Here is a 23,374-nt window from a genome sequence, read left to right on the forward strand (position 1 = left end):
TCTGGAATGTAAGCAAGCACTAAGCGTGCGCTAAGATAAACTGTTTCGGTTGATATTTTGTGTTATCCCGTATTCATACAATATTGCGCTTAAATTCAGAACTATAAAAAACCGCGTTGTTAAGACAATTAAAAAGATCTAGTTTTATGAGAATCGTAATAGATCAGAATAGTTAATATATTTGTAACATTTTTACAGCTCCCTTCTTGCGTGAGTTAATTTTACAATTAACTTACGTAATAAATGCCTGAAAATCAAACTGAATTAATAATTGTAATATTTAATTATTGAAGATATTTTAGATATTCCTAAACTTATATTTGAAATAGAAAAAACAGAAAAGGATACGGTCATATCAAGGACTCGAACCCAAGACCATTGCCTTACCGGGAGTCCTAGATGTGACCGTATCATTTTTCCGCTTTTTCTATTTCAAATATTCGTTTTGGAATATTATAATAATCTAAAATTGTTTTCATTAATTAAATATTACAAATTAAGGTTTTAATCATTAAGTTATTCCAAAAAATAGAATTAATAAATAATACCCATAAGTAAAAATACTAATTTCGGCTCAATGAACTTGAATTTGTTTTGAATTTAAGTGGCATTTTCAAAATTGGAACTGATTGTGTGAAGAAATCAAAAAAATTTGTATACTACCTACATATCATATCATATTTTAACAGAAAATTATTTTGTTATGATTTGATATATTCATGGTCAAAAGTATTATAGTGATTTATTTTTGGGGTATTATACCGTGTTTATTTATTTTATTTTGTAAGAAACAAACAGCTTTTATATAATATACAATGATAGATATAGATTTACAAGTTAACTGAAGTCAAGCCACAGAAGTTTCTTATGTTAAAGTTCATTGGAAATGAAGTTTTAATATCTTAAAATTAATTTGGTGTTAAAGGAAGGGGAGAGGAAGAGGAAAATAGGAAGAGGATAGGAGATGCTCCCGATACATTCCATACTCTCATATTAATAATCGATCGTACGCATTACTTCATATCGATATTTCTTTAGGTTATTACCAAAAATGTCAATGCTGTAAAATTTTGTATTATATTGTGTACATATATGAGGAATTGGGAATTTTTTTCAAGCGTTTGTTCTACACGAAGGTAGATAAAATAAATCAGATTGTCGGGTTGATCTAGACGGAATATGAAGATTTATTAAAATGGTAAGTTCTGGTGATTCCAGACCATTATTTAGGATTTTAAACAGTAAGATTTGATCAAAAATTAGACGTCGTGTTTGGAGGGAGTTAAAATTATGAAATTTAATGGATTCGGTATAATTTGAGAAGTGTAAGTTTAGCTTATAATTTATATCAAGGCTGCCCAACCTTTTTAACAGTTGGGCGAAATTGACGATTTTGAATCACTGGCGGGCCACTGAATACCTGACGATTCCTATTTCCATGGGAGGGGGGGGGGTTGTTAGAGAATTTCTATAAAACATAATTTCCCACAAAAAAATTCAAAATGAGTGCTCCCCACAAAATATTTGAAATCCATGGGGGGGAGGGGTTGTTACGGAACTTCGCTGAGAAAAAATTCCGCGCACCCAAAAACATCATATGTGATTCCCCACAACAATTTTTCGAATTCCATGGGGGGGGGGGGGTGGCTACAAGATTCCATTTCGGAAGCAAAAAATAAGTTCAACGGGTTAGATTTTTTTGTCGCTGATTCTCGTTCTGAGTAGCCTAAATAGCGATAAATCGCCTTCGTTGGTAACACTGGTGACCGGGCACAAGCTGCATTGTTTGTTTTACCGCGGGCCCACGACACTTTTTCAAATTGGCGGATTGGCGGGTTTTTTGAAAATGGTTCACGCGAGCCACTTATAATTCATTCACAATGTGGCCCGCGGGCCTGGGGTTGGGCAGCCTTGATTTATATGCTCAAATTTTTGTTAATTCTTTCTATTCTTTCGATATGGGCTTGGTATAAAGGAGTCCAGATCGGTGTACACCTGTACAGTGTTCCAGGTGCGGGCGAATATATGAGGTGTAAAGGGAATATAGAGTGTTTATGTTGTGGAAGGGTTTTGCTATGCGATTTATAAATCCCAGCATTTTATTGCCTTTGTTAATGATGTCATCAGTGTGTTGGATAAAGTTTAATTTAACATCCAGTGTTACCCCAAGGTCCCTGATATATTTTACTTCTTTGATGTGTGTGCCGTTTAGTGGGTATACAAAGGATATTTTGTGTTGCGTGTTGCGCTACCTCCATATTTAGCGAACGTTTCGGACAACGTTACAATGTCCAATATCAGACACATATATTCCCCGATACTGTAATGCTGTCCAAAACGTTGGCTAAAGAAGGAAGTGGAGCAACACGGCATAATACCCCAAAAATAAATAACTAGATAAGATAATTATTTTAATTGTAATTTTGGAAATAGAAACTAATGTGTCAAGAATTTAGAATATCCCGTAATTTTTCAGGACAACCAAAGACAAATTTAAACAAAAAATTTAACAAATAACCCTTTCTACAAGAGAAAATGAAGAGTTCTTAAGTACATGATGGCGTCATCATGGTGCAATTTGCAATATCGAATCTAATCCTTAATAAAAAGCAAATTATTTTCTAAGTTTCATATAATATGAAAGTCTGCGCTTAAACCAAAAGCATCAAGTAAGAAAACAAGAACAGAAACTATTATTTATTTCAACTTTTATTCATCCCAGATCCGCATAATAATACAAAAAAAATATTTTTTTAATCGTCTGTTAAAATATTGGTTATGTCAATTACCTGCAGTCAAGCACATATCCACTTTATGCTGCTGCGAAGTATCCATGCTAAAAACATTGAAAATTTAAAGCTAGTTTTAGAGTAGAATCTTCTTATCTGAAGACGGGTGGGTGGTGAATGGTGGTGGTAGGGTACTGTGTTTCTCTGCAGATGAAATTTCCTCCACTTGAGTTCCCGCTGCGGTTCTGGACCACAATAATTTAAGCTGCATCTTCATTTTTCTCAGAAGTAGGTACTTAAGTGAGATGCGGTATATTTATTACTATGAATATTTCATTTTAAGAGTAGTATAAAACTCTGTAAAAATAGGCAAACAAACTGTTTAACATTTTTTATTGCTTGGAATAAGGATTATACTTTGTTTAGATTATTTCATTTTTTCAATTTGCATTACGAAAGCTTTTTAAAAAAAACCATACAACTTCTTGTTTTCTCTGCCTGTAGCCATAACCATAACATGTTTGTCAGAAAGAGAACAGGAAGATAAGGAAATTAAGCAATATAATAATGCCAAAACAACAACCTACAGTCCACCTCGGAGCTTTGAGAAGGACTAAATGAGAAGGACTGTGACGCAACTAAGTAAATGCTGTACATTTATATTCTCTCTGTTAGTAAAATATCAATAGTTTAATTATTCGTTTCCTTTTTTAAAATGTGTTTACATAACATTTGCAGGATCTTGCCGAGCAACAGAATATTATTTTGTTGGTCCGCCGACAAAACAAATCATTTTCAATTTTGTTGCCGGGATATTGCGGCAAATAAGAAGTCACAGACATTAATAAATCATCCTCGCTTACTAACAGTGGAAGCTCTAACCCGAGCTTAACTAGGTAGTGCCTATAAACCTGCATGATATATTATCTATAGCGGCAATTCAGCCACGTCGTAGAGCATTCTCACCCGCCCCGAAAGCGGAGATGAGGCATTGCTTACTCGTGACCGCCCTCAAGGGTTTAAGGTAGGAAATTACTTCCGATATGACGACAAACGTTTTATCAATGGTGCCTTGAAAGATAAAAAATATAATTTATCAATTTAAACTATTCTATCTCAGCCACGAAGCAGAAAATTTGTCCTCTTCCACACTAAAACCCTCGAAAAGATTTTTCTAACGGAATCTTCTTTTTATTTTGTTAATTCACAATTTATTAATTTAAAACAGATAATATATAATACATTTTAATTACAACAATAATACATAGTCAATGGCATAAGAACATTTGCAGGATACTCGTAAATTTTATTCGGTAATTTTTGTCTCGGATTTCTAGATCAGAGCAACTATGCTTAATTCTCACCCTGAGGCACAGAATTATGAAATATTAACTAAGCTGTCGAAAAATTAGAAGCCAAATTAGTGTTTGTTCATTATTTTCATTGGTTAAAAAAATGTGTTGAAATCGGGTAAAAAAGTTAGTAAAATATGTCGAATAAATATGCCTGTGTGTGTTTGAGTATGTTGGTGCCTTTGAGTGTGTGTATGCCTATGACCTATGAATGTGTTTGAGTATGTTGGTGCCTTTGAGTGTGTGTATGCCTATTTTTTTTTTTTTTTTAGTGAATACCTCACAAGAGTCCCAACTGCTCCCGTCTGGAGCCAGTGAGACTATGGCATCCCCAATTGGGGGATGTTGTGAGGCTGAAGGTAAGTGGGGAAGAGAAAGAGGAAGGTGGGGAAGTACCTGGCTATTCAGATCTAGTCACTAAACACGGCTAAAGCCATTTGGAGCAACGAATGCCTATGACCTATGAATGTGTTTGAGTATGTTGTGTGCCTTTGAGTGTGTTTGCCTGTGTGAGTGCCTATGAATGCCAACGTTGCCTGTGTTATATCTATCTGTTTGTGTATTTTATGTCTTTGTATCGTAACTACTTGTAATGTTATTCTTCTATCTCTATTTTCTATATTGTGGTTTAACGTTGTATTTGTGCTTTAGTGTTATAATTATTATTGTGAAATTGACCTGCTGACAAACTTATTTGTCAGTTTAGCGGGTGTTTATATAATGATGATTTAAAACATAGTTTAAGCTCTTAAACCGAATGATAACGCACTTTAGTCAACTGATATGCTTCATTTTAGGGTCAAAGAAATTACTTCTCTCTGAATCGCTTTAATGAGTAATAATTAATGAGAATTAAGATTTAAAAATGTTTTTTATTAATCATCATGATTTCAGTTATCAGTGTGTGAAATTGCGTACGTTCAATGAACTCAAATTTGATTTGAATGTAGGCGTTATGTTAAAAATTGTAATTGCTTGTTTGAGGAATAATTTGGACAGACGATAAAGTAGGTACCTACCTGCTCATAAAATGATATTTTATTAGAAAATAATATTGGTTTTAAAAAATTGGATCACCCGATATAATTATTTTACATTTATTTGGAAACCGTTGAACCCTGAAAACGATACTATTAATTATTAATCGAGGCTTTTAAACTTCCAACGGCAACGGCACTAAAAATCATCAATCTTACGTTCATTATCACAATAATATTGCAGCACTTTCTCATGTACTAAATAATAGTGATACGTGTACAATGTACGTATGTATCACTATGTTTGTCATTTTTCAAATATAAAAATAAAAGATTTTAATAATAAAATTTATTAATATTTTATATTGTTATCACGAATGTTTGTTTGTTTGTATGTTTTTTTTTTATTTTTATTTAAAAAAAAAATTATTAATATTTTTAGGGACATACGTACATAATAGTGATACAAACGATGTTCGTATGTCCCTAAAAGAAGAATACCCATTACAATCATTATCACACAACTCATGTTAAATAAATTACAAACCGTTGCCTTTGCCGTCATTGTAGTAATTCCTAATGTTCAAAAAATATTATCCTAAATAGCTTAAAAGAAAAGCTAAAACAAGGGTTGACGTAAAAAATACCTTTCATGTAAAAATGGTTAATGCCATTAAAACTTCGAGATGTCAAGCTGTTTCTTCTCGAGCGAAATGATAAAATTGTCGACCCAGAAATCGTAGCTACTATATTCGTGGCCTTGGCCAAATGTCACATCCTGAAACTCTCCAAAATAAAAACGAAAAAACGTGCAAGACATAAATTTTCGGCGCAAAAAGCCCAAACTTATTTTAATAATTCAACATCCGAAAACAGTTCCGTTATAATAATTCACTTGGCGCTTGTTTCGCTTGTTTTGTTGAATGTTATTCTTAAGAGTAGATCGCATTATTTATTATTAAATTTTATTTCAAAGCATTTCGTGTACATATTTATGAAAGCAATGTATATTATTTTTCGAACTTCTATGATAAACATGGTACTCATTAAGATTAGGTGCACCAATGGCGCTAGAAATCTTTTTCAATCGATTTGAATATACGAAAATATCTGACTTAAAATGATTTCCACTAAAATTAACGATGTGGCAGAATGATAATGTTCCTTACTCCTGAAGGTTGTGCTTTCAATACCTGTCTAGATCTATAAAGTCATCAAGTCAATTGCGTAAAGTATACAAATTGTATCAGGACGTACTTACCCGACAGGCTTTGGCCAGCGATTTCTGAGCTTATTTGGAGTAAAAAATGTCCGGTGACATTTTAATCATTGGAGGGGACCCACCCTTTCCCGACGGCTGTATGAGGAAACTGATTGTTTAACCTCCTTAGCCGCACACGTCAGGACTCTAATTTTTTTTTGTAAAAAGAAGCTAAATTTATTTTAAAAAGATTCTAGACCCTCCAATGTCCCTGCATGCATGATTGTTAGTACGAAATAATGTATGCATACTTACATTAATAGTAACACAAAATAAGAACACATCTCAATATTTCATACTATCATCTCGACATTTTAATCACATGTGACCATTTTATACAACCTAGCGCTTCACGTGATACGCTCTCCGTCTCGTCTGTACGGTACTGCTGCTACGTCTCGTTACTTATCGTCATCGTCTCGGCGATGTGTGATAAAAATGTCAACAACAGCAAAATGACATTAACATGTTTACAAACAAGCTCCCGAGTTTCCTGAACCAGCGATTCCTAATCGCAGGTTAAATTCTATCAGGTACCTACATCCATATACACCCATATTATATTTATATGATATATAAAGAAGATACGAGTATATACACAGGACAATTTTGAATGAAACATACTTTACAAATTCTTATTATTTATTTATTATTAAAATACCCCAAAATAGGCAAATGCGCATATCATGGTTGTAACATTAAACAAAAAATAATAATATTATAACAATAAAATAATGACATAATATTATGATTGATGGACCAGTCAGTAGCTGAGTTGGCATTGCGTTTTGGTCCCACCTAGACGTTTTGAGTTTTATACTGGTTAAGTCCTGCATCACAACACGACCACAATTTTCCGCTTACTGTGGTTGCAGTTTCAAATATTGTGAAATTATTCGTAACCCAGCCATTTATTGATTGCTGGCGGATTTGAGTGACTGGATGTCGGTAGGTAAATCCGAAGACGTCATGTTCGATAACAGCGATAATAATAAATGTTAAGCGACAATATCTAAAAAGACAGATACTTCCTCTGCGTCTTCCTGTTCTACATCTCCGTCTTTACTTTCTTTGCCTCACAACATTTCCAAAACGAGAAAGCTATCATTTCAAGATAGATACTCTGTACTTTTTGTAGACACTTGTATAAAAAACACGTTCACAAAATTATGTAACCACTCTTCATCTTTAGTAAAATGTCTTCTCGTTTCCTTTCGACTGCCAATAATAATTCTACTTGGCCCGTAATACAAACAGATACCGCGCTCCTAACTCATACAGAATCTCATAACTCTGCTGACACACTTTGGATGCTGTAGAAACCTATCTATTCTCATACAACCAACATATCCCCCTCGACTCTAGCGAGCGGCCAAGAGTGGCGTCTCTCCACTGGAGAGTACTTTCCTATTTGATTTTGAGATTTTGGCAGAAATATCATGTGATACGAAGTTCACAAACAAATAAACTTATTTTTTAACAGTAGGTATTTTTCTCTTGTTATGTTGTCTGGAATGAATTTTGGCTGAATATAAATAGCATTTTGAAAACTTTTATAAATGTTAAGCGGAGATAACTTCCCGATAAAAAAATGCTCATATATTAAGAATCTCTGCAAATTATTTGTATTCCTGTTAGAAACGGGATTGCTCATTTTTCTCCGTGTAATGGACACAAACACTGACAAAAATGTTGCATGGTAAAAATAGTTATCATTTTTCCACAGTTTTTAAATAACGTGAAACGTTTCACAGGACGTGAGAGTAGACCAGTATTTAGTCGACGGCTTGCTAAAAATTCTATTGTTTCTGAAATTAATTTGAGTTGAAGATAAAAATAAAAATAAAGTAAATTTTGGAACTTATGTGAAAAATGAACAACTACTGTAAGGATGTTCGATCGTGACTGCCTTTATCTCCTAATAGCGTATTTTAATAGTACTTACATCAGATTCATTGAAGGTTCAAATCCCCATGACTACTTTTGTATAACCTAGTACAAATAAAGTAAGATTTTCCTCATGATTCGAGCACTTATTTAACATATCTAAAGTGATAAAAGAGTTATAATTGAGAAATGTTTTTATACATGTTTCTGTGAATATTTATTACTCACAGGTGTGGGCATAATGCGGAAATTTCCAAATTGAAAGGATTTCAAAATTTTGGTGTATAAAAACTTTTGTTACAGTTTAGGAAAACACACACAAGTCTTATGTAAACAGCTAGCCGCGACGAAAGGATAAATTGCTACGTGCAAAAATGCGCTCAACCTTTGTCAAAAGCATTGATAATATAACCAAATTCCGGAAAATATGTAACTAATCTATATATATCATAAAAATTTTCAGAAAAAAATTACAAAAAATTCTCAGTAGACAATGAATCCATGACCAAACATTTTCGATTTTCATAATGAATAAAAATAATCGTTAACTTTACATTAGCCTTCAAACTCAATAAAGACTTACGGCCAGTTGTTTCACAGAATTTAAACAATTCGTCAAATTTCAAAGTTAAGTTTTGTGAAAGTTCTGTTCTTATTTTAGTTCTGACTTTAGAACTGACCCATTGTGATAAAATAGCATAACTTGAAAATTAGCTTTGAAATTTTATGAATGGTCCAAATTCTTTGAAATAAAATGTCGTAAATAAAATATATACATTCTTTGTTATACAATACAAACAGTTCAATATAAAGATTTTAAAAATATATATTTGCTGGGTTGCATAAGCCAGTGAAGTTTCCGCATAATATACATATTTCATATACAAAAAAAAAGTATAAGTGATTAAAGAAAAACATTTTGCCAGTTAAATCGATTTTAAAATACGCGAGGCTTTTTAAATATGAAATATAAATAGTCTATAGATTCACTTGCTGATATTCATTTACAATTCGATGCAGGAATTAAAACGAAAAATAAATTGGAATTTATTTTTACGTACCTATTCTATCTGGTATCAAAATTAGAAGCGAAATTATAATAAATTGAATTGCAACACCTATTGTTACGTGCAGTCAAATTATTTATATAAATACTTAACATTTACGGAAACGGAAAGAATTTTCAAAAACACGAAAAACCGTCATATCTCATTTTAATGTTTTTGTCCTGCTATTTATGAAGCTGGTTGTATTAAATAGTTGCTATGCAAAAAATGGCCTTTACAATTTACAAACAATGTGCTTAATAAATACAACAGTGTTAAGTTTCATTGAATTTCTTTAATAACAACCATTCTGGCATTTAAAATTTAACATTAACGTTTATTCTCGTGTTAGATAATAATTACTGTTTACCAATTGCAAAGTGAGTGCATACTTTAAGCTTACAATTTAAATAATTATGTTAAACTTCCCCTGAAAAGGTTGTTCGAATGCAGTTCTTGTAATATGTACAGTGAAAGTAAAATGGCATTTGTAAAGGAGGAAACCGTTTGATTTATATTCTTGTAAGAAATATAAATAGCGTTGTTAGATACTAGCATAAATTAAAATATTTAAAATAAAAAGTAAAACTTTAAGTTAACTTTGATGACAGTGGGAAATTTTCAGATTGGTCCAACATGCGCCACAGTAGATAATAATTATAAAAGTGACTTAACTTGCGCTTGAGTGAAATATGAGTGTTTGTAAATTTAAGGTTAACCGCGTCACCTGAAGATCATCGCAGGTAAATTAAATGTTGTGTTTTTTTTCTCATATAGTATACGGTTACTAATTGAACATAATGTATATGTGTGAAGAATATGGAGATCCACAGTTAATGCAAGGCTGATTTAAACGTAGTGAGTAAATTAAGAAAGGGACGCTCATATAGTTTGGGCATGCAGGGCGAATGAACGAAGAAAGAAATGTAAAGAGAATACAGGACGCAAATGTTAACGGTAGAATTCTCGAGGAAGACATGGCATGATCAAGTGGATCAGATACTTGAGTCGGGCCATGCCAGTAGTCAGAATAACAGAAGAGTATGCATGAAAGGATCCATTAGTGTGAATGAGGCAAGGAGTATGTGCCAAGTCCAAGTTGTTTGACGGTCCGCCCTCTCTGCCTACCCCTGCGGAAAATGGCGTGGTGGTTAGTTATTTAGTTAGAATTTTAAAATTTATGTAATAGTCACAGCAATAATATTTATACCGCTTTGAAAAAAAACATCGAAATTCTACAGACACAGAAAACACTCGTTATTCAATGAAATTCGGCAGTTAGATGGTAATTATCTCTCTCTCTCTGTGTGTGTCCAAATCAACTCAGCGAGAAGTGTGTCAGGGACATTGTATCCCCGGCAGATGACCGAAATCATTAGGCAACGGCGCCAATGCATCCGATAATACAATCATTAACAAAACACTACTACGGGTGGGCAGACCAACCATCTTCTTAAATTTCATCAATCTGACATTTAATCTCAGATAATAATATGATAAAACTCTTCGCTGAGGATTGTACCAAATGTCACTCTACAAATATTATTCGATATCACTCACTTCATCAACGACAGAAATTAGCCAATATGAAGAGTATCAATTTCTACATAGCAGAATTAATTTTGTTTTGTTCCGGAGGATATCAATCACCATTCAAATCGTTTTATAGCGTGTAATAAAAAGTAGAAGGCATGTCATATTTTTGACAATCAATGGTCATATAAGTCTTATTTTGATCTTGCTGCTATCAAAAATAACATAAATTATTCAAAGAACTCTCTTAGTAAAAATTATGATAACAAAGTTACCAATTTTCAATACATGTAGTATTTTATTCATTTATTATTATTTAGTTCAGGCACAAATATATGAATGTTTTTCTATATTTACCTAAAAAACTCTTATTTGTCACATTATATAATAAAATCATAACCTAAAAAAGGTTCTTAAGTAGAAGATTTTCAACTTTAAATTAGTTTTTACAGACCTAATACTTTATTTTTAATATTGAATTGTTTCAAAGGACAAAATGTGTTCTACTAGCATTATTAAATAAAAGCATCTAAATCTAAGCGATCAAATTTTTAAACCAAAAACAAACGATTTTGCATTACTACTTAGTGATTCGCCTTAATGTAATTCTAGATGGAATTTAACCATTAGTTACAGTAACACGAAAAATATAGTAGTATATTAGTATACACAGCACGACAGCACATAGATTCGTACATATAATAAAATTAATCAGTATAATTAGGATTTACAGGCCCTGTTAGGAGTTCTACCGAGCCGAACCCTCTGATATGAATATCTGGAGTGAATTATTTTCCTTTTGATCTCTGGTGAGTTGACGTGTTGTTCTTGTATTGATTTGTATTTATTTTGCTTACATAATGCACTTGCATAATGTTGATTAACTAGATGATCATTTGTGGAAAAGTGTGTGGAAGAGTTTAGTTTTTCCTATGGGGAAGATTTAACCCGGACATAAAATTGGAAAATTAATTAATAATACTTTGATTATTATTTCATTTAAATAATAATTCCCGAGATGTAGTATGTACGTATGCATACAGTTATTTGTGTGTTCATAATTTTATGGTTTTAAAGTAAACAACAAATTAAACCATTATTAAAACTATTTAGTTTTGCAATGCACTAGTGTTCAGTACATCACAATATAATCTAGTACGAATGCTTCGTGCATATATCTGTGTTTAACATTGAATAATTTAAGGTATGGAGTAAACAGTTTAATGAACTTATCACGTATTGCGGGCTCCATGATTTGTCCTTCAACCATTTGGTTTGCAACCGTTCACTTATCAGTTCAACGAAAAAAAATACAGCGCTTATTGGTTATAAAGATACAAAGAATGCGGTTTCTGTTTCATTTTTTGTCTACATTAAAAAAACCTGTATTGATTCCAGTGCCATATGTTATATTATTTTCAAACTAAACAATACTTTATATCCACGCAAAATAGAGAGATTTGAAAACCACACACATTATTTTTTTTATCCACATTTATTCATCTCCTGCTACATACTTTATTACTATCCGAATTAAGAGGAAACTACAAGCCAAAAGTAGGTATATTCTTGGTTTCCCTTATATTGTAGGTAATAGGCATTAAAATCGCTTGAAAAACGGAGTCTACAAACATTCAATTTCAAGGAAAAAACTGTTATTTATTTATTTTGTAAATCATTTTATAAGAAAGTAAAAAAGTTAATCAAGTGAAACTGTCACAGATAATCTTATCTATAATACTGTATTTCTAAAGTTGTTTCCTTTATGCGTTCATATATTTCTATTGAAAAAAAAAACATTTTTTAGTAGTTTACATTTTTTTTTTTTGAGAAATTTATTTTTTCATTTGTATTCTACTCAAGCGAAACGATAGGAAAACCTTCAATTTATGTAAAGCACATTTTTTTGTATTCATAATGTACATCAATTAGTTATAGAGATGAATTAAAATAGCGATTTGGCACTAAGCATCGCCTTAATAACATAGAGTTTTTCGTACTAACTGTAATTTTTACTTTGAAAAGGCACAAAACATTTAAAAAAATTATGTTTTGTTATTATTGAATACAGAGGTTAAACTCTCATCCATTTGAAGCACAGAATTGATTCAGTTCTTATGTTGAAACGGTTAAACCCCATCTACATTATACTGGTTGATCAAAAGCTGAAAACGGGCTGAGAATCGGCTGTAAAAGGATATCGTTCGAATTTCAAAAGATCAAAATGGCGCTAATAGTCAATCAAAGCCAAACTTTGTATCTATCTTGCTCATAAATAATGATAACACCAACTCCTTAATCAATTCACCGAGACTTACATCTCATTATTTTGGGCATTTACAAAATGTTCCCTGAGAAACATCTTAAACGCAAACAAATGCAGGAGATCGTCGTGCCGCATTTCGAAGCTTTTTCAAATGGATTTTCGATCTTATTAAAAAATTGCAATAACGAAACGATCATGATTCGTGACTTGCCTCTCTAATGATGCGCCGGCAGTTTGCGAAACGTTATTATAGGGTTCTGTTTACCGTATAATAACCATGTTTCAATCACAAATAATACCGTTGATGTTCAGTTTTACGCCAGCCATTGAGATAAGGCGGAGAACTCGGAATGCTGTGCTTTTAAGACACATTCTAGAATATTCCAAAGTCTATTGTAAAATATTTTCAATTACCTTTAGTTGTATCGCATTATGGCTGCTGTAAAAAGGGCGCGCCAGTAAAGGCAGCAATAACATTTTGAAACGAATGCAAAGAAAATGCAATGTTCTTACTTCTTACAAATCTTCTGTTTTATCAACACGAAACAGGACCTATTATATTTGAACTAGTTTTAATACCTAGCTCCCGAGAATTCAGCACTTTAATATCGTAAACATTTTACTAAACACTTTATTGTGACCTTTGGAGATGCTGTGTGGAGGGTCTTTTTGAGGAAAGGAAGGAGTGAACAAGAGTTTTCAAGAGACCCATGTTTTAGAAGGGAGGAAACACAGAGGTCTGAAAATCGTTTCACAACCGAGCAGTTGATCTGAGAACGATCTACAAATGTTGGGCACGCGTAGGCGTGTTTCTCGACTATGCACCGGTGCCAAAGTGATTAACGATGTCTTATAGCATCTTCCATTGAAATACCGGTAGAATGGTTTTATTATACTTTATTAATAAAAAAATACGTCTTTATGTCTTACCTTTTCAAAGTAAACTGTATATTTCAACGCTCCACAGATAATGATGGAAAAGACCAGATGATATGTGAGATGAAAATAGGTAGTGTTTACCTAAGAATTTATCTCGAAATTTCACCATTCAAATTTAATACCTTGGTTTCCTTGTTGGTTGAAAATAAACGTTGTCCAGATCAATACCATCCAATTCCGGCCATAAAAAATCATTAATCATCTCTCGATAACGCAATCCATTCACCGTAACTGTTGCTCCAGCCTCATTTTCGAAAAAGTAAGGTCCAATCACTCCGCCGGACCATAAACCGCACCTAATAACTTATAAACAGTCACACGTTGAGGAAGGAGAGGCTTTTCAACAATAACTATTGGGTTTTCAGAGCCTCAGATGCGACAATTTTGCTTGTTGACGAAGCCACCGAGGTGGAAATGGGCCTCATCACTCAAGATGATTTGCATTTGATTCACTCAAGTGAATTTTAATAATTTCAATGCGTTGTTGAAGCGTGTATCGTTCCATTTTTATTAATGGCGTAGTTTCTACTTGTCAAATGTCAAAAAATGACAGCTTTAAAAGTGACATCTACCGAAATAGCGGGCTATTCAAAATAACACTTCTTATTGTAAAACCCTGTAGTATATAACAAAGTCACTACACGCGTCTGTCTGTTTCTGTGCTTAGTTCTTCTAACGATACAACAGAGTTTGATAGTGTTTTCACTAAAATTTAGATAATTTCTTCCGGATACATGGATGTTATATTTATTGAATGTAGAGAAAATCCGAGTAACGCCGGGTTCACGTCAGCTAGTCATTAATAATAATAACCAAAGTAATTGGTTGTTTCATCTAATATTTGCCTTAAAATTTGATAAGAATAGAATGGGTAGCAGAATAGAAAATACATCATGAAAAGTATTCCCAATACGGTGAAAGATTTATGGCCCCATTATATTGTAATCTTCACAAGTTGTGAAAATGAATCATTTTGGTGCATTTTTAATTATGTTTAAATAACCATTGTTAATTATCATAATTAAGCAAAATAATCATTGATTACGCGATTAGTTTGTCGACAATGACCATGATTAATTAAAAAAAAAATAGGATTCTGGATATTAGCCAACATGCTTCAAGTCAATGGGATATTACGCAACTTCCATTTCAGCCAACGTGGCTGGGTACAACTACACGGAGAAAAATAATAATCTCTTCAAATTGTTGGTTATCCGGTTACAGACGGGACTGCAGGCCGCTTCCTGATAAATTGTTAGTATATTCGTAATAATATCAGAACACGTGTTCAAGGACCTGCGTTTGTCCTAATAAAATAAAATGAGGAAACGCGAAAATTTTCAGAGTTTTATGAACACGTATTCATTGGTATTTTACTAATAGTTTATCAAAAAAACCATCAATTCTTTAATTACGGGCCTGCATTCTTGTTCTCAACCGGATAACGAATAATTTGGAAGAGATTCTCAATAGATTAGCAATATTTTTATTGATAAGTTTTCTCCGGGTATGTTATTTTTATTAGTATTTATTATCAATGTCTCATAAGACTAACTAACTAACTAACCATCACGCTGTTTCTCCGCAGGGGTGGGCAGAGAGGACGGACCGCCAAACAACTCGGTCTTGGCATACACTCATTGCCTCATTCACATTCATACATCGTCTCATACATACTCTTCTATTGTTCTGACTCTTGACATGGCCCGACTCAAGTATCTGAATCACTTGGTCGTGCCATGTCTTCCTCGGGCGTCCCCGACTTCTGCTACCATTCACATTTGCATCGTCTCATAAGAAAATGTCTCATAAGAAAAATGTATATCCATTTTATATTAGCAAATTTAAGTGATTATTCAGATACATAATCCATTTATTAGACAATTATGTATAACAATAATCTATAAAGATTTATTGAAAAAGTAGAAGGATTTAAATCGACCGTGTGAAATTCTCCACTTTTGAGATTTTTCATTTTAAATTAACACGACGACACAGGAGACCCGGATGAAAATAATTTCTCTAAAGGCTCGTGTCATCTTTGTGAGTGCTGTGTGGAGAGTCGATTTTAAGAAAAAGAAGAAGAGGAAGTTCCATATTTTATCTACTAATTAAAATAAAGAAGTGTAAATTATGCGTTGGGGTCTCTCGTCACTTTTTTCTCGTAAGAATTAATTTTATTTTTTATTTTTTATTTTTATTAATATCAATAGCAAAATTTGTACATTATGTAGGTTTAATTTGATTAAGTTATTAGCTGTGTAATTCTTCATGATACCACAATGGAGTCAATACGCTAAAGAAATGGTGCAGTTCTCAAACTGTTCGGTGAACGAACAAAATAAATTATAAATTCTTTATTCCACGAACAATGATTTAGGCAGGCAATAATTTTACTTGAGCACTCTTTAAAATCTATTTATGAGTAGGTAACTACGTTCAATAAAACATTCCTTTTTTAAATTCCATTACAAATCGTACGCAGGTAATATCTATAAATCAAAAAAGGGATGAACAATTAGCATACCAAATCAGCTCTTCGTCAACTTCTGAGGTTTGCATACCAAGCGTAATTTTTACTAACTTCGACATTCAAATTACGTACCTGAAAAGGAAACCTGAACCTATTTTACAGTTAAATGGTCTGGATATACCTATAGCACGGTCGATTGGTAAAGGATTTATCGATAATGACGGTAACTTGTCATCGTTCCCGAGCATGACTGCAGATCGCAAATGAGAAAAAAAACAGTTCATAACTATTAAGTATTTATAATATATTCGACGTGAAATGTTGTTTGTTCGTTGGCGATCTGCAGTCACGCTTGGGGACGATAGCAAGATACCGATATTATCGATCATATCATTTTAAATTTTTGTACACGTTTAAAATATTAACTTTTTATTTTATAATTTAACCCTTTGAGAACCACGTAGATAGGGAGTTGATCTGGGAAAGCAATAATGTCTGGGTTCAATTCTTGTTGCAGCATGAAAAAAGTGCAATTGCGTAATGCGGAATTCTACCGATAGATGTCAGACAACACAGTTTGCAACAACCGCTCGGATTGCGCCACTGTGGAATATATCCACTACGAATATAGCCCTATTACGTGATTTAAATGCAACGGAATTATTTAATGAACGACTTTTGAATTATTGCATCAGGGGCGGACTGATCCATTGGGCTAAACGGAAATATTATACTCAACGATTTTCAACAATAACAATATTTCATCGAAGAACTGTTACAATACAATTTTTTTTTGTATATATAATAAGTCAATTACAAATATTTTGTTTGTATATACGAATTTTGTAATTGATCCAACGTCCATCTTATGTAGATAAATAAATATATTTGAATTCTTGTTTTCTTGATTGAATAAATGAATGAAAAGCAATCTTGAAAACTGAAATTCACCTACTTCCTGATAATATACAATCGAGCCGAAACAGATAGTCTCATTGTCAATGATAATGCATTTTGTTAAGTTTTGGTGGTGATCATGCACACATGCATTTAAAAAAAAAATGAAGATATTATATTTGAAAAAATTACGTAATAAATGTCGGTATTATCAGGTTTTGGCTTAGGTCCCAGCTCCAGTCTAAGTAAGTGCAAGTAAGTTTAAGAGCCAGTCTCTGGGGAGTAAGCTTCAATACTCAGTCACACCAAAAAAATATGTGTTTTAAAATATTTTTCCGTATTATTCCGTGTTTCGCTACTTTTCGGACAGGATTACTTAGTCCACCATCAATAATAATAATTACACATATTTATGCCCTTATGACGAAACTGAAACTTTTTTTCTTGCATAAATCAAAACAGGCGGATGGTGTTAAGCGGGAATTTAAACCTTATCGCCATCTACGTAAGGGTTTTTATTGATAGCGGCTCAATTTAAAATATTACACGACGTAGTGCATCGCCTTTCCCCGGGATATTGCAGGCGAATAATTACTGCTTATAATAATTTATTATCCTTTGAGCTATGCATAAAAACCTTGTCTAATAAACATTAGTTTAACATTAATAAATAATAATCAGCAGGTGTTTATAACAATCTGGACCTGACCTGAAGTTCTCATTTTATTTATTATCCCATTATTCTCGATTGCTAACGCCATCTATGGGTAACCTAATAGACTATTTTAGTGCCATCTATGGGTGAGTTTTTATCCTGATATCAAAGATTTTTTTAATAATCTACAGTGAAACTTCAGAAAATTACTTAGGACGGGTTGTTTCGTAGAATTTGAACAATTCTTCAAATTTCAATGTTAATTTTCAAGTTATGTTATTATTACAGTTATGTCAAGCAGCTAGCCTATAATTAAAAAATAACAGAACTTGAATGAGACTTTCACAGAACCCGAAAATGAACGTTGAAACTTGTAGAATTGTTCAAATTCTCCGAAACAATTGTAATTATTTTTGTGAAGATTTGCGACGCTAAAATGCGTGCTTATCCGAATACAAGCTCCTTATGTTTCGGGTGAACTTTTCGTGGTAGAAAGTGTTAATAAAAAGATATTTTAAAGCTTTAGTGTGAGTCCGTTGGTAAGTCCGCCCCATATTGCTCCTTTATCAGATGGTTACGCAATCTGTTATAATAGTGCTGACTGTACTAGGTATATATAAATCCACTAAATTATAATTGGAGATAGTTAAGCGGTAACTTCTTTTTGTAATCCATGTGAATTGGAAAGTAAAATTTATTGAATGCTCCTCTGAATTCAATACTTATTTTGAATGATTGTACTAAGAACACGCCTTTGTAATTTATTTATCGCTACAAATAAAACCATTTGAATATTAAACCTCGATTCGTACGTAACACTTAAATACAAAGTATGTACTCATTGATAGCATACAACATCACAAGCGAAACCTCGTCAGCGTCTAAATGTAAAATATTAACAAATGAATAAAATATAAAGGTTGAACAATTATTTGTTGTTATCGTTTTTCATTGTTATCAGTTTAATTTTTTATTAGTTTTATAAACAGTTGTAAGTCAAATTTGTAGAACTCCATTATAATTTTTTTTTTCTTTTATATTTTCAATAATATTATCATTAAATTTTGAAAAATAAAATAAAAATTTTAGAAACAAGTTAAGCTGTGTATTTATTACTTTACGAGACAGTTGTTTTGCCTTCTGAATACATTATCAAACTATCAAGTTACATGTAAAAATAAGTTTTATTTTTAAATTGAATAATTATATAATTTAATATATTTACAATAAAATCTCAAATTTAATTTGAATAGAAATTTTTGTAGTTTGTGATAAATAACGTAAAATAATAAGTTTCCAATGGCCAATTTGGTTCAGGCGTTATCCCGGTAAGACAGAGATCCTGGGTTCGTTTCCCAGATAAGATCGTTCCTTTTTTATTTTTCTTTGTCTTGTTCTGTTTCATTTTACGTTTAGATTTATGATTAATTATCTTTTTCTTCGATGATATATTACATTGATGGGTATAACCTTTAAACAGTTATTACAATAGATTTGAGCATTGTCATATGTCATCATTGTTCAAAATAATTATCTATTAAATTTAGCCTGGTTGGGGTGAGCCAGATTCTCGAATTCAACGATCTGGTATTCGATCCAATTAACGCATGGATTATGATTTATGGATAAAATGACCATATATCTGTGGGCAACCAGTTTTAATTATGGACATTGTTTATCACACCTGACCTACATAAATTATTATGATATATAATTGTATGGGCGTTTAGATTCACGGTTCTTAGTTTTATTTCTATGTACAGTATTATTGAGGCTTGCTTTGGTATTTACCTCAAAAATGCCTACAACTTGATGTAATTTTAAAATCAATTAAATATTCGTGTACGTACGATTGGAGCTAATGCGCTTGTCTAATAAAAATGTTGAAAAACATATTGAAAATACTTTTGAGGCGTAACAACTGTTATTTGACCACTATTTTTTTTTGTGTGAATACCGCACGATAGTTCCAAATGCTCGGAACCAGTGCGACTAGGATTTAACCCAATTGGGTTATGTTTTAAGGCTAAAGGTGGGAATATTTCTGGCTATTCCCACCTTTTAAGGCTTAAGGTGGGAATATTTCTGGCTATTCCTACCTTTTCAGGCTAAAAGTGGAAATATTTCTGGCTATTCCCACCTTTTGAGGCTAAAGGAGGAAATATTTCTAGCTAGTCCCACCTTTTGAGGCTAAATGTGGAAATATTTCTGGCTATTTCCACCTTTTGAGGCTTAAGGTGGGAATATTTCTGGCTATTATTCAGATTTGGTTAAAATGATTCATGTGTCCGTCACACCGATACACTAACACAGTGACCGCCAGATTTCTACTCACCCCTCAAACCGGTTTCCTTCCCAGATCTTCCTCTACTTTATTTCATTGAAAAGACCCTCCAAACAGTATCCCCAAAGATGTAAAAAAAAAAAAAACGAGAAAAAAACCTTTTTCTCGGGGCCTCCTGTGTGGGGGTAACATAAAAAAATATTTTCAAAAAGCGTTTTTTTTATATTTATGATTTACAAGGGGTCCGGGGGAAAAGTGTACTTTCTTCGTGAGTAAATTCTACATGATAGTACAAGTAAAAAAGACAAGACATCGAAATTACAACCAACTTTTCGTTGTTGTTTAACCAAAGTTGAATTCTTATTTTTTTTGAAAAAAAAAATTTTATCGAGAAAAAATAACAATGGATTTTCGAAAGAATAATTTATATTTTTTTGCTTCTACTAGTGCACTTCATGTTTTATTAAATTTATTTATACCTACCTACACACAGTTTTATGTGTAGTACCATTTTTCACCTAGATCTCAAGTGTGCGTACAACGTTTGCCTTTTGTTTTCTTCCATAAAATCATACTTCCTTATGTGACATACATTATATTACCATGCTGGACAAAAGACATTAAGCTGTATTCCCACTTGGCGTGAAAACCGGTTAATGTCGGAGCAGTCTGTACTAGAACCGGTTCACATGGCCCAAACCCGCGGCATATCGGCCAATGTTGCCACATTAGAGATGTCATCGGTGGAGATAAAGTTGGTCCGTGTAGACACGCGCATGCATATAAATGTCCTGATACAGTTCACTGTTTTCATGGCGCAATAACTGGAACGTTACTTTTCTTACTCGTGAGTTTTTATGGGACAGGAGTTATGGTAGTGATTGTCACTTTCTAAGGCATCTAATCTACATAATAATATAATATAAAACATACTGCAGGCATTCTCGCATATTATGACGTCACTATTTTAGTGATTTTTCAGAGCATTAAATTATTTAAAATGAGGAATTATTTTTTTCATGACAAACAATTATCCAGACTGTGTTAGTTTTCGATACGAGAAAACTTCAGTTAAAAAAACATGAGAAAACGTTGCGTCGGAAAAATCTAGAAAATTGCATGTTAAAGTTCTGGGTCCCAGAAGTGACAGGTCGAAACCCAACGAAGCGCAAATAATCGAAAGTAAAATCGAATTTACACTTGAGTTTGTTAAGATGACAGTTATACAAAGGTTATTCACTATTTTTATAGAATCTCGATAATTAAGAAGATGTACTCAAAAATTAAAGGATGGTAAAGTTTTTATTGACTCACTATTAAGTTAAGAAGTTTCATAAAGTGATAACTATTTTGTAAAAAATTCTTTTTTTAAAGAATGACCTCAAATTACAAAAAAAATCTTACTTTATGCTATTACCTATTTGATTATGATAGTGATAATTTGTTTTATACTAACGCAGACCCGTGAATTACAGACATTATGATTCCAATTTGAAAATATCTATTAAACTGTCAACTGTGAACGGTCATAGTTCTGTTTAAAAAAAAAAACGCTACTAATTTTAGAAAAATCTTTTGTTAAATCACGAAAAGCGCCCACTTATATTGTACACAGGTTCCTATTTTTATAATTTTGTGATAACCTACTGTTACCAGCTCTGTTCCGTTTATGTTAAGTTTGTTATGTTATGTTTATGTTATGTTTGGTTTATTTATATTATGTTTATGATGATATTGTTAATAAGAAAAATGTTAATTGTATATGGCCAAGATCACCCCTAATTGGTGAAAGCCAAAATAAAGAATAATAAAAAAAATATGAACGGGACACCGGTGTCCTATAACTAAAATCAAAAATTTTAAGCGATTTTAATTCTCTTATATGCAAAGGCAGAATAAAAATATTATATTATTGGTACCTACCTAGTTCATCGCTTACCTGAATTTTTGACACTTCAAGTTTATTGTACCAGATTTTACGCATTTCAGGACTAACGCACAGCACATACAATTTAAATTAGTATGTTTGAATACGTGAGTGTGATATTCCAATTTGCATTCGCCCATAGTACAAAATAATTAATAAACAATTTTTTTCAGAACTTCGTGAAGCCTTCGAAGCTGAGGCCCAGGAAGTACGGAGACCTCGCCTGCTGCTGACCGCCGCAGTGCCCGTGGGCCCTGATAATGTCAAGAGCGGATATGACGTACCAGCCGTTGCCAGGTAAAAATCGAAATCAGTCTCAATTAACGGCTTTAATATACCAATTTAACATTATTTGATATTAAATTTTCCATATTATTGTTGATTGAGATTGTCTCCAACAAGGAAATTTATTATTTTGAAAATCCTGAATATAAAATATTTTATGACAGGTCGGTGGCTGAGTTGGCCTAGAGTTTGGGTTCTACCTATATGTCATCAGTTCAATTCCTCGGCTGGCTGTCACAAGCAACATTTTCCGTCTGCTGTGGTGTCAGTATGAGATTTTCAAATATTGTCAGGTTATTCTCAACCTGGGAATGTTTGTCTTTCTTTCCCAAACGCGATGTCAACTCAGCCACTCACTGACCAGTCGCTTGTATGAAACAAAATCAAATTTGTGTTCAGTATAGACAATGACTGTTGACAACAATCTTTTGTCCAATATTGAACTTCCGTTTGCCAATATTGAGCTTACCAACCGTTGATACCCACGTTCATCACGCTAAATGACAGTGCGTAATAAAGAAATTTCTCGTTATCTCAGCCATCAGTCACCACCCACGCTTTGGCTGGACAAAACTCTCTTTTATTGATCAGGAATTCTAAACAAGAACAGATAAATATGAATATTTTACGTGGGTTTTCATCGGTTGAATGTTGATTGGGTTTTATTAATTCAAACGTCAAAGGATTGAATGAAATATTTTGTAAAATCATCAAATGAATTCAACATTTTGTTGGTCAAAAAATTCATTCAGCTTTCTTTCACACCTAAAATGTATATTAGTGTGATTCAAAATCCTGATATTGATTAGGTTTGGTTATAAATTCTTTTGTTTAGTTTTAAGGTTGAGATGAATGAAAATATT

The 23,374-nt window shown here is 32.7% G+C and overlaps 1 protein-coding gene across 2 annotated transcripts in view; it reads left to right on the forward strand.

Annotated features, from left to right (window-relative positions):
- Cht7 (chitinase 7) overlaps positions 1-23,374 on the forward strand; it is a 166,529-nt gene that overhangs the window by 115,996 nt on the left and 27,159 nt on the right. For both annotated transcript variants that reach the window (XM_089638339.1, XM_089638340.1), the window contains exon 7: positions 22,400-22,523. In XM_089638339.1, the coding sequence (XP_089494465.1) occupies positions 22,400-22,523 (124 nt within the window). The remainder of the gene's footprint in view (positions 1-22,399; positions 22,524-23,374) is intronic.

The sequence above is a fragment of the Hesperophylax consimilis genome, chromosome 12 (genome assembly GCF_061612785.1).
Source record: "Hesperophylax consimilis isolate HC1 chromosome 12, BYU_Hcon_1.0, whole genome shotgun sequence".
In the NCBI taxonomy this organism is placed as follows: Eukaryota; Metazoa; Arthropoda; class Insecta; order Trichoptera; family Limnephilidae; genus Hesperophylax; species Hesperophylax consimilis.